This window comes from Monopterus albus, unplaced genomic scaffold (assembly GCF_001952655.1).
Source record: "Monopterus albus unplaced genomic scaffold, M_albus_1.0 scaffold67.1, whole genome shotgun sequence".
Classification (NCBI taxonomy): domain Eukaryota; kingdom Metazoa; phylum Chordata; class Actinopteri; order Synbranchiformes; family Synbranchidae; genus Monopterus; species Monopterus albus.
In genome coordinates, this window is record NW_018127947.1 from 168,722 (window position 1) to 182,003 (window position 13,282).

The window sequence follows — 13,282 nt, forward strand, 5'->3', positions numbered from 1 at the left end:
GCCTTTCAATGAACAGTGACATATCACCCCTCAGCCTCCTCTAATGCAGAACAGTTTTCTAATGTACCGTAACTTTGAATCCCTTCAGCACAACAGGCAGTATACAAGTCATTACCCTGGATCCATAAAATGAGTGTGACAGTGTGCAGAGGGGGAATTTCCAAAACCATTCAGATTAGACTTATTTGTGGAGGCAGCTGCTCTAAATATCACTTGAGGCTAAATTTTAGCAGATGACTCTCTTTCCAATTGTTTGACTCTTAAAGCTGCACTAATCAATATTTCTTACATTATCAATGGATCAAATGACTGTGTGGTGTGACAGGGGTGGTTCAAGATGATGAAATGACAGAGAGCCACCCAACGCTGTAGCTCCTCTCAGCCCTAAAAAGTTCAAACTCTCATCTTTTAGTACACTGTTTTGCTTTTCCAGTATGGAGACTCCATTCTCATCAAGCTAACATCTTGACACAGCAGGTAGCTGTTGTCAGGAAAAAAGCCCTAAAACTGCTGTTGCTCAGCCTGCTGCATATGGAAAAATAAACATCTTTTATCATTATTCCTTTGTTTCTAATATTTCGCCCCCACTCTTATGGAAATAAGGAGGAACAAAACATCACAAACAATTGACAATGTTGGGATTTACTGCAGGGTTACTGCATTACTTTAAATAGCTCAGATGTACCTAATATACTGGTAAGTCAGTAAATCAGATTCCAAAATGAGATCCAGACCAACAGGCTCATGTAATGGGTCTGAATACTTTTATAAAGCAGCTGCAGGCATTGGTCTCCAGTGCTTTGGAACTCTAAGTAAGGGCAGAAATACTTTTCTCTGAACTCATACCGCAGGACTTTTGGTCGTTTTCTGCACACAACCCAGACAATTCCCTAGACAGGAAGCTTGCGTGACATAATCCAGGACAAGGGGAGTCCAAACATGGACGTGGTGAGATGAAAATAAGAGCAGCTTAGCTTCCCAATCTTGCCCCTGAGTGGAGCATTGAGGGCTGAATATAAAACCTTGCGGTTTGTCATGTCTCACCTTGGCAGCAGTTCACAGGTCCCTTACTAGCTCACTGAAGTATTGTTACTCTCCTGAGCCCAGAAACCTCAGGAAAGAGGGAGCATCATGTGGAGTGAAGCTGAATAAATACAGCAGTGTATAATTACATACAAAATACCTTTGACTACCGCCTCAGTGTGCCAGTGGGTGCAGAATGGCACTTGACATTTGTGCAGCTACATTATGCTCTCACGTCACAAAACTGTCAGTTCTGTAGAATCATTTTTCCCCTTAACAACTGCTTTTTAAGTGTCTCTGGAAACCCTGTAACTCAAAGCAGGCAGGCCTCAGACAATCACAACAGTACACTTTCCTTCTGTGCTCTCTATATAAAGTACTGTCTCTCTTTCCTGGGGTTTGGTAAAATGGCAGTATCCCCAGTAGGCTTCATTTAGAGTGCTGTTCAGCAGAGTCGGGAGCCAAAGAGCCACAGATCCTCATGGGTCTGCAGCCAAATCTGAGACCTGCTACTCTGTGTGCCCTCAGCAGTCTGTGGGGACCTGGGGAAGAAGGCATTCTCTTCTGTTTGGTCAGTACTTATTAATCCCAAAGATCCTCACACCATGCAGCTGGGGCAGCTTGGGGATGAGTACAGTGAGCAAGGAAACGGTGTTGACCACAAAATGGACCCAATCATATTTGGTGTAGAAGCTGGTTAGGATATACCTGAATCAGGGATAAATAAGAAGACGTAATGATTACAGGGGAATAACTGAGCTGGTGACTACTGTACCTCCAAATAAACTTTATTCATGTTAGCATTTCACCAACAGCTCTGTCACTGACAAGTCTTTTTATCAACAAGTCTAAGGAACACAACAAGGGAAAAACTTGGATTAAAATTCAAACATTCCATAAGCCACGTGAAAGACTCACTGATTTGTCTTTTGTTAATCACAGCAAAACGTTTCCCCAACTCAAAAACACAATGTCACCACTAGAAGCTGTGAGAATGTTTCGACGTGCACATCAACTGACAGCAACACTGGTGATTATTAAACTCAAATTAAGCTCATCTTTATTGTGGTAAACATTAAAAATGCTTCTAATGCGAGTTATACACATACATACATATATATAAGCCACTTGTCTCCTCCTGCTGGCAGCGGGTGTGAAATAAAATGATGAAGAGGTCTCTGAAACTTGTGCAAAAAAAGGGTACACCTGCAAAACTGCACTCACAACAATGTTCAGGATGAGATGGCAAATCATCCTCATGGACCCAGAGTGCTTCCTGTAAACTGAACTCTGCTGCTTAATAAGGATAGAAAAGGACACTAATGCAGCAAATGGTACTGCTGCAAATACCAAGCCTCAGCAACTTGGGAGCTTGGCTAGTCGAGGAGCAGCAGGGATGCTAACCAATTAGCACTCTCTGCAAGTGCAAACTCAAAGACAGAGGAACAAGAGGAGTATAATCTTACTCATAGCACATGCATTCGCTCAGTCCCTCATCAGTGTGGTTAGCAATCTAAATGATTCGCTTATTACATTATATATTTATATATTTATTGATTTAAACATGAGAGGGTCAGGAAGAGAGAGCTATAGGAGGAGGGCAGCAGCCAACGTGCTGCTGCTGTGAGAGAGCTAGGGCAAAAGGCGCAGGTCAAATGAACAGCACTACAGTATCACTGTATTCAATTAAAAAAAAGAATTATAAAAGCGTGATGCCCACCACCCCCCGAGCTACTGTCACAATTAGAATGTAATTCTGTGGGAAACTGCAGCTTCAGTTATAAGCGTGTGCATAGTTCTAAGGTCTGATGAGACTGATGTGAAATCATACAGCAGAGAAACCAGTCAGCTGAGTTTGAGGCAAAACATTTTAGAGTGCTCACATATTGTTGAAAATTACTGTATATGATAATTATACTCACAATGTAGAGCTGAAGTGACATTCATCAGTTAAAACATTTCAAAATGCACCTGCATTGTTTTGCATTTTGTGATTTTAACAGACTATTTTTCCAGTCATATATTTTGTCTAAAAAAAAATTGTGTTAAAATATATTGTCGCATTCTCGTGAACCCAATATCGTACATCGTCACACCCCTGGTACTCCATAAACCATAATTTTGCTGTACTTGCTTCTGTGAGTGCACTTGACCTTAGAGCCATGCATAATGAGCAGCTGTTCTCTCCACCTGTTACACAACTGAAGGCTGAGGAAAACAGTATGTTCAGAGGGCCACTTACAGGACAATAGGTATGATGGTGAGGAACTTGCGTGAAGCAGTGAATTGTACACCATAGTCCATCTGCTCCCAGTGGGTAAGGAGGCGAGCCTTGCCCTGATCTGGGGTCTCAAAGGGCGTCCCTTTGACCGTGTGAAGCAGGAGGTACATGCACTGCAACAACAGGACACACACAGGCAGAGACAGAAAGGAACCCCACAGTAAGACACGTTAACTACATACTGGTGAACGAATAATACCACTCACTGCACATGGGACAAAACTACTCAGGACATTAGCCATGCCCACCTCCCTGGAAACTGAGAAGTTAAGGGATCAGTTTTGTACATATTCTTCAGCCCTAAAGCTACAAGTGAATGTGTTCTCAGGGTTCCCATCACTAGAAAAGCTCTTTTAAACAGGGAAAAGCTCAACTCTTCCTACAATACCTCAGTGCAGCTGCATCAACGGTTTGCATGAATTTAACCAACAGTACTATTCATAACTGACTCTTTCATTTTGCAGTCCTCTGTTATCTGATATGTTTTTCCTCCACTGACTGGACTTGTTCAGTAAGGCCAAGTGCAGTGCTACTGGTGCCTATGGGTAATCAGCTCCACTGACCAGATTATGGATGAGGTTGGTGAGAGTCCAGACCACGGGCACGCTGACAAAGGGGATGCTGAGCAGGATAATGTGCAGGAGGCCGATTCCTAGGATGTAAGACAGCCACATTCCCCTGCTGCTCATCACACGGGTGTTGGGGTTCACCTCACTGTGCGCTGTGCCCACATTCATGATGGCGGTGGTGGTACTTCAAAGCGGTACCTACTGTACGACGTACAGACACCAAATGAGCTTAGCTGGAACACAGCTGCTGTAAAGTAAACAGAACTGTCAGACTCCAACTGTAAAGCATTAATTCATAATGTAGAGGGTTAACTCATGTGAACGACTCCAGCTGTGCATGAGCAGCACATCCGGAAAATCCTAATTATGTGACTTGCTTGACTCATATTTTCATTTATTATTCTTTTTGTTTTTTCAGCTACTCCTCTAGGGGGTCCACATGAATATGTTCACAATGTTTCAGTAAAAAGAACAATCACTACAAAACTGTTTCTGTATTTTACCATGTTACTTAAAAAAAATTCACAAAATACGCATAATTACATTAATAAAAGAAACGAGGTTTTGGATTTACACGAGGACTTTTTAGGACATATTTGTATATCATTATGAATCAGTTTAAAATGATCATTATTGCTAAATATCATTACTACTGTGGCATTTGTTTTAACCATTGGGCAGTTCTATTACCTAATGGTCAAATACAATCAAATACAACCCTAAAACAATCAAATCAGCCAAAACTGACCATGAGTGATTTTAAGAGACACCTGCCAGCCAGTGAGAAACCAGTATCTTTGGTGCTCATGGTATATGTGGAAAATAATAGGCTATGACTGAAGTTAAATTAGGATGTGGCTTTTAGAAGTGACCTTTGGGCTGAAGATAAACGGCAAAATCACCGTTTGTCTGAGGAAATGCAACTGACTGATAAGAGTAAACAAGCTCCTCGTCGTTCACGCTGTCGTCTAAACTGTCCGAGCCTAAAACTGGCTGCAAAATAATCCGCAACGTAACAACACACACATATCTACAGGTGGACTACCTAGCAGCACCGGAGTTAAAGGTGTACCAATGTTTGTTACTTATAAATGAATACATAAATGATTACACTTACTGCAGAGAAAAATGGCTTCAACTCCGACCTGTATTGGCACCAATGCGTTATCAGTTTTTTTTGTCTCAAAGATGCCTTCAGTTACACAATTTATACTTTCAATGGGAGACCTCCAGTATTTCTATCTGTCACTTGGTGCCAATTTCAGCCCCAAACGCCATGCTTAGGGCTACGGTCAGCTCGTAGATGCACAATCAACCGTGCTACGTCCACTTTTCGTTCGCCTTCGTCCAACAGCTGATGACAACACGGCACAGTTTATAATGCAACGTCATCACCCTCGGTTTCACTGCCCCATGGCTCCGGTGAGTGGTTTTACTACGCGCATTCTGCTGTGATTGGTTGCTTTGGGTCACGTGGCCAACGCTGACCTATCAATGTTCAATGCGTTTGACTACGACTACAACGCCCCCTTCGATGTCACAGTGGGGGAGGGAACAGAAGACGGGAATGATTGACACTTTGGGAATGTTTGATAATGGAAAAGGAAAACATTGTAAAAACGAGCATTTTTATCTTCTTTTTTGTTGTTGTCGTATTTTGATTTCTCTAAAAGATTTTGTGTGTACAGCTGTGTATTTGAGTCTACAGCTGAAAGAATGCTACAGACTGAACATTAAAAAAAGGAAATCAAATTCCTTCAGGAATTTGATACATTAACACATTAGCAAATTTCCCTTTATTTTTGCATCCTAAACATTTTTGTGTGATAACTTTTATCCATGTTTATTTTTATTTTACTTCATAAAGTATTTTATAACATTGTAAAAATCAAAAAATGATGCAGTAAAAGCTACACACACACACACACATATATATATACACACACACACAAATCTGTTCTGGTCAGTGTTCTCTCAGATGTTCGACCTTCATGGTACAGAATGAAGTTTGACATGAAAAGGCTGTTTTCACATTCATCTGCTGCTGAGGGAACGTTTAGGCAATTTTAAAGTTTAAGGTATATACCTGCAAGCATAATTTATCACAACTAATATGAACAGCAATCATGGTCTAATAGGCAACATGACAATGACAGGCCTGAACATTTGGCCGGCACTGCACATATAGTGCATGAGAGAGAATGTCCCTCTAGTGAGACAGTAGTGAAACAAAACATATTAGCAAATTAAAAGAACAAGAATAAATGTCATTTTAAGAATTTCTAAGCAGATAAGTAAACTTTTTCCACCATATCAGATCCAAATTATTATTCAGAGCAGAATATTTTTTAAATATGTCTGAACAGTGACAATTTCTGCCTTCCCATTCTACCTTCTACCCAGTAAACTGTGCACCTAATTCTAAGTTGACTATATATGGGTTTGCATTGTGCCTTTGTCTTCTTTGACACAGATGAAGACATCAGTGTCAAATGCTTCGGTTTTTTGCACAATTACAGGCTTCAAATTAATCACTGTGCTCCAGTCTTTTCTTCCTGATGTTGTTGAGAGACTTCACACCATAAATAGCTGTGGCACTAGGGCAAAGTGACGAAATTCTCACAGGCACTGGGACTCATCATCTGGGCACAAGAGTGTTTACGCAAATTTCAAGGCAATCCATCCAGTGTTTGTTGAAATAGTTCTGACTTTGTGGCTCAACTGACTGTCTGGTAGAACAGACACTGCAATCCCTAGCATCATGCCTATGGCTACAAATAAAGCAGCTCTTACAGATATTTACAAAACAGAGGAGGACACTTGAGATAAGGCCAGGGATGTGTATCAGGGTCCTTAAGATTTAATTTAAATTCACTTTAATAGGTGCTAGTGTGGTGGAAAACCATTCCTCATCTGATTTGTTATTGTGTCACAGTAATAAACAACAAATCAGTCACACAACGTCCATGTAATTCATTTACTGATATTTCATACATTATGTTTACATGCTGCCTCACTCTGTGTAGACTGTGTGTGCGTGTGTTCATCAAACGTAACCAGCTGCCTTGTTCGTTCTGCAGAAGCAAGCCAAATGTTTCAAAGCGTTCGGAGATTAAGCCAATGCAGTTTGTGTCTCACGGGATGTGGACAGGGAGAGAGAGACACTTGAAGGTCAAAAACTATGCAGTGTGTAAAATTAATGTTTTGCCTCCCAAACTTGGAGGTAACATTGAGAATGGAGTGACTTATGAATCATGTCAAAAACAAAGACAGACATTAGCTACATCTGAATACTGTTTTAGCAAGCTTTCACTAAAAGGAATGCCAATGTCAGTTAGGAATGCCAATGTCAGATAACTGCAATGAGTGTCTAAGTATAGAGGGAACAGAGAGGTGAGACACAGTTGGTAGCATGTGTCTTGCTTGCAAACCTCAGGGATCAATACTGCTAAGACTGTTTGGCCTGAGTCCTCTGGCTATAGGTAGATAAGTTATTTCTGTATTAAATAAGTCTCTAGGTCTGACACCTCTCTAGCAGTTACCTATGTATAAAAGGAGGCCTTGACTCCTTATGTAGCCAAGGTGAGAGAAGACCTTGCTAGAGGCGATGAAAAGTGACTGACAGGGCTGATACTTTGGTCCCAAAATCAGAGATCAACAGTGTCATGTTCTAGATCTCAAGATAAACCCTGATACTAATTTAGGCCTTCAGTAGCCCGAGGCTTTAGGGGTCAACTGCATTCTACTTGCATGCAATGTTACATGACACCCAGTGTTTCTAAGGGCACCCCTGTAATGAGCAGCATCAAACAGGTCTGACCGACTGACAGTGGACACTCTCATACTGTATGCTCGTAGCCTTGGGTGCTATGGCTGTGTTAGCTATGTAAACCTAGAGCTCTGTTCGGCTGCAAACTATGGATGACAGTGCTGTGAGGTCATTGCTGGCTCTGGAACAATGGCCAAACAACTGACAATGATAAAATACACCTCAGCAGGGAGGGGTACAAACGGTGATGCCTATATCAGCTCAGCAGGATGTCATCTGTGTATGTCTGCCATTGACAGACACAGTTGGTTTTAAAGGGAGACATTTTGGCAACATAAATACACTTTAAATGACTTATGGTGTTAGGAGCCAGATTCTGAGTAACAAAATAAAATAAATCACTTCTAAAAACAAGCCATTATTTTAAAATTTAAAGTGGGCTGACCTATAAATATTGTAGGTTTGAGCAGTATACATATAATAACTAGCATTTAAATTACTAATTCTTTAGTCCGCAGGTTGTTACTTTCATGTTTTACTGTACAACACATCTGAAAAAAAATGTACACTGTTCCAGCAAACAGTGATGTGTCTCTCTACTCTTTGGCTCATGCGCACACGATACCTGGCTTTCAGATGTCATTTGATTCTGATAACAGCACTCATGCCAGCAGTAAAAGCTTTTAATGGTGCTTCTCTGTTCTGGCATCACCCGTAACCTTTAGCTGTGAGTCCAGTGTTAATACTTCATTAGAAATTTATATTTTTCTAAGGCATAACAGTTCAGAAATCTACAGAAGAGGATTAGGGCCACTGTACAAAACTGAAACTCCAAATTCTTTTTTCTCAGAATTCTGGGTTGTTCACTTGTCTACTCGTGGGCAGCTGACACTGGACAGCTCACCAGTCTACCACACACTCAGATGGGCAATTTAGAGTCACCAGTCAACCTAAACTGTACTTGGAGAAAACACACGCAGGCACAGGGAGAATGTGCAAACTCCATGCAGAAAAGCCCCGGGTCAGCACAGGCTCGAACCGGGAACCTTCTTGCTGTGAGATGACAGCATTAACCACTGCACCGCTGTGCCACCCTTTGTAACGCTCATTGACTGATTCATCAAAAACATAGCTGCCACATTACAGACTCAAGACATCAAGCTTTCAAGAAGCAGTACTTCATGTGTACACTTGTCAAGAGCGTCTGATTGTGTGTGTGTGACCAGCAGATGTCACCATTAACACACTATGAACTGTTTCCTGGAGTGTGTACTGTGATACACCTAGAGTGAGGGAACACTAATAAAGCACACAGATCCAGTATAGTTATTAAGCAAACCTCATGTCCCCTGTGGATTTGTGCTTCTCACCACCAGCACAGAAACAAAGGGCTGCAATCCTGAACACATTGCTTAAAAGTGCATTGTTATGCAGCTGCGCAGTGTAAAGTCAGTACTTGTGACGTGACAGCGTCTTCATATATATAAAGAGGATTCATTTTGATAATAATAATAATTAATCAGCAGGATTCACTTTCCAAAGTGAAACCGCATGGTTTTACTCCAAATAAATATTAATCCCAGCAGGTTATTTTGCCAGTAGGTGCATCTGGCTCAAGTTAACGCAGTGTAATTTAATTAGTCCTGTTTTCATAGAAGCTCTCATGTGCAGATTTTATTAAAAGTGTCTTAGAGAGGTGTTGATTCAACTTTCTGGTCATTCTGGAGGCTGTAGTTTGTGGTGGTGGTGTTGCTTTATACTGAGAGGTATTTTTTGTTTTCTGTCCTCCCCAACCTTTACATCAAGATGGATACTACTTAGTACATGTCACTCAACATATACAGCCTCATCTTTGTGTTTCTTGTCATTTCACTGATGAATTTGCTGACATTTTAATCAGTAATTCATATTTCCAGCACTTTCCACACTTCCTGCCAAGTGTTAGGCAACATGAAAATGCTCAGCGAACTCTGATTCTGCATATGAATGGTGTACAGAAGAACTGGCATGCAGCGAAGCCAAAGGGGGATATGCTCAAACTCAACAGCGCTGGTAAAGTATCATTAAATTAAAAAAACTAAATGAAAACCATTACCAACAAAAAGCATCTGTTTATTTTTGGTAGTTGCTGCCATTATCAGCTGTAACTGAGCAATGCCACAGAAAATGTTAAGTGAAAATACAGAAAATATGCATGGTTATTAATATGAATGTGCTCTTAAGGTCAGTGGCACTGGGGCTTGTATGTCCTGTAGATGAGCTGGAGGTGACAGGAATGACACTGCTGGGGCAGTTTTCTCCAATAGGAGGGGTGGACTTGTGACCCAGGCGGGTTTGGATCTTAGCCTCGCTGGAAAAGGCTGACGCAGGGAGTCCATTATTGGCCCTGGAGGAAGCTGAGGATTAGAACACCAAAGAATTTCAATAAAAGAAGTGTCTGTTTGGGGGTCGGGGAGGGGCAGAAGGATGATGGAGGCGGTGGGGCGGTGGGTTCCCCTCATTGTTCCAACAGTGATTGAGAGCAAGAGGAGGGGAGTGGGACTGCATTGTGTTTGCAGCTCCTCTGAAGAAGGTGGTTATTGGGGGGATGGCTGAGGAGGGGTGAGGGATGGGGAGGATGTTGACTCTTCATCTTGTGTGAACAAAGTCTCTGGCACATAGCCCTCTTCTGTCCCTCTGTCTTGGACTCCCTTGTTTATGAGTGCCATGAATTCTGTCCTTCCCAGTGAGGACCCCCACCAACTCCAACCTGCACCGCTGCACATTGTGGGCTTTAAGTGCCCTTTAATTAATGTCCGCCCGAAGACCGCTGAGGGTTTAGGCTCATCCTCGTGGGCTGAGAGGCTCACCCACACAAACCGAACTTCCCTCACTCAGCCCAAGGATGAAGCATTTGATGCTCAAACAAGAAAGGCTTATTTGGGGGAAGAGTTTGTGTCATCTATGTCCCATCTTAAGAAATCTTGACAAAGGCACTGATATTATCTTTAACACTCTCCCATTTCCAGGACACATTAGACGAGATGCTGCTACATTCTCTCAGCCATCAAGAGGACATGACTTCCAAATGTCTCCAAAGAAATCCCGATAGTAAACATGACATAACACACTGGGAAGCTGGTATTAATTAATCATAGATAGAGTCAAAAGGAAATGTGTTTCATGGTCATGAAATTCAAGTGGAAGGTTTCCATCCTGTATATTAGGTAGAAGAAATAGCATGAATTCATGCAAAAAATATGTAAACAAGTGTCAATTCACATAAATGCACGCTTCCATATACACAGCCAAACATATGCACAGCTTTGTGATGGAGCACATTTCATTATCATAGCAGCAAAAAGCACAGACTCCAGTATATAAAGGAGGAGGTGGGCAAGAGGCATTGGGAATTTCCTGAACTGCTCCAACAAAATGAGCAATTCCTGGATGCCCCATTGTGTGAAGAGCTTACAGGGTGAGGGCTCTGAAAGGAAGAGGCAAAGGAAGGACATAAACATGGGAGCAAGGGAAATAAAGTGAAAAATGGAAGGAATGAGACAGAGAATGATGAAAAGAAGTCTGTGTAGGGTGGGATTGGGCGTGTTCAGAAACTTTTTCGCTACAGCCCAGTGTGTGTAGATAGCCTCCTAATCCTGGTTTTATTGGCTGCCTGTGTCCAGCCAGGCTAGTCGGATTGAGTAGGGAGGGTACAGAGGCGGGGGGCTGAACACATGTCCTTCTTTGTGGTAATACGCTGATTAGGCCTGAGAAAGAGCCGGACCTGGTTACGGCCTTTCTCGGGTCACCGTAGAAACCAGCCCGGTAGGGGCCCTCAATGCGTGCCCCCCTCCTGTGCACCTAGTGATGCTCACATGCAGACAGAGGCCTTCCTTTGCAGAGATTGGTACAAAACTCCACCATAAGCGTTGCTGAGTCACAGTCCATTGCAAGATCAGGCTCCTATGTTCTTGACCTTAATTGCTGTTGCCTTTCCAGGCAGTTCACGTTGCACTTGTGGCCTCAACCTGGGACACGTGGTTTCAATGTTGTTCAGATGCGGACCGCAGACTGATTCCTTTGCCTGCACTCATAAATTGGACTGCATCACATCCCTCCCAGCTCTGGCCCTGCACACAGTCTATTGCTCCTACAGAGCAACTGTCATCCAAATCCCAGAGCTGAGCTCGGCACATTTTTGACAGTGCCGTAACACATGACAGTGTTCATGATTAAAAGCAGACCTGCCTAATTGTCAGCATCATCATGACATACTGCATCTTGACTTGAGGTATTGAAAAGTCATCTCTATTGGTATAATGTAGAAGACTCACCACAACAACTGGCTAGAGAACAGACTTCATACAAGTTTCACAATGATATCTATCAATTACTGTCACATTTAGAGACTCTGAAGACCCACCGCCAAGGAGGGCGGTAGGTCGAGTGCTGCTCAGTCACTGCCTCAGTCACTGCCTGTTTTCCTATCTCCTTTGTTATGAAGGAATAAAACACAGAAGGGGCGAGTGAAAAGGGGGCACTCACCACTGACCTCCAGACTGTGGTCACTGGGCACTCGGTCTCCTCTCTGCAGAGTGCACGCTCCCAGCCCCTGCTGAGCGACCTTCCAGCCCCCTCAGTTGTCCGACCTCCCACATGCCCCGGAGGTGCTCAGCAGAAAGACCACGGCTCCCTGGGCAGCAGACACTGGAGGAGAAGAGGAGCAGGATATTCTGTTCAAATATAATTACTGCTAGTACATTTAAAACCACTTAGAAGTAACGGTGTTTGCGTTACAGTAACATGTCCAGTGTGATGTTTGTGTCACCTGTCATTTCAGCTGCACTGTTACTCATTGTCAGTGTCTGGGCCACATTTAATCTCCAAAGTCCACTAAAACAGTTTCCATTCATTTGTTGCAGTGTTATTAAATCAGGATGGCATCAATAAAACATTTGTCATTAAATATATTTTAACCTTTCTTACTTGGAAACAGTTCTCCCAAAGGCTGCCTTCCATATGGCTCCACACACTCAATCTGCTGTGAAATCTCTCGTGAAATCCATCTGGTCTAACAAATATCTAAATCTGTAATAAGTGTATGAAACTGTACGTGTCCAAAAAGGCCTTTAAATCTAGCACAGTGACAACCTGTGGTACGCTTCATTTATAGGACTAGGAATCATCCTGAAATTCATCAGTAACATAGCACCACTAACAACTGGTAGCAAACTGGTCGGGAGGTTAAAATAATCCTAACGTCACAGAGACTTCAGAGCCTCACTCTTTAAAAATGATGTTCTGTGAAGTCAGCTGTGAAATTTGTAGTGACGAAAACCTTCACTTTTGGTCATGTCTTTAGCGGTTTTTCTTTCCTCAATAACGGCTGATGATCCTTTGAGACAAAACCCTTAACTTGATTGTTATCACTACAACTGTCTGTTTGATCTCTGTGGATATCTTCATCCTGATCACCTTCCTTGTGTGTGAATCGACTGCATGGTTACTTCAGGCTAAGTCCATCACAAGTGTCCCACGCTCCTCCTTCACTCTCCTCTCCCTCCTCCCCTTGTCCCATGGCTGCTTGCCCCACAGCCCATCAGAATGACAATAGTATTGATGTAAAAATGTGTCGCCTTTGGGCCGCTGGAGCATATAACC

General features: G+C 42.5%; 1 protein-coding gene across 3 annotated transcripts; it reads right to left on the bottom strand.

The window, feature by feature from the left end:
• Positions 1-425: 425 nt before the first annotated feature.
• On the bottom strand, positions 426-5,286 carry ormdl3 (ORMDL sphingolipid biosynthesis regulator 3). Of its 3 annotated transcripts, none has more exons than XM_020604817.1 (4): positions 4,991-5,286; positions 3,868-4,074; positions 3,266-3,417; positions 426-1,731 (listed from the first exon to the last, which is right to left on the bottom strand). In XM_020604817.1, exons 2-4 carry the CDS (start codon positions 4,039-4,041, stop codon positions 1,596-1,598), a joined length of 462 nt encoding a protein of 153 aa, XP_020460473.1. In that variant the 5' UTR covers positions 4,042-4,074; positions 4,991-5,286; the 3' UTR covers positions 426-1,595. The 3 variants fall into 3 exon arrangements, with proteins under 3 accessions (XP_020460473.1, XP_020460472.1, XP_020460471.1); XM_020604816.1 differs by having other exon boundaries at positions 3,868-4,117; XM_020604815.1 differs by having other exon boundaries at positions 3,868-4,120.
• Between the last annotated feature and the right edge of the window lie 7,996 nt (positions 5,287-13,282).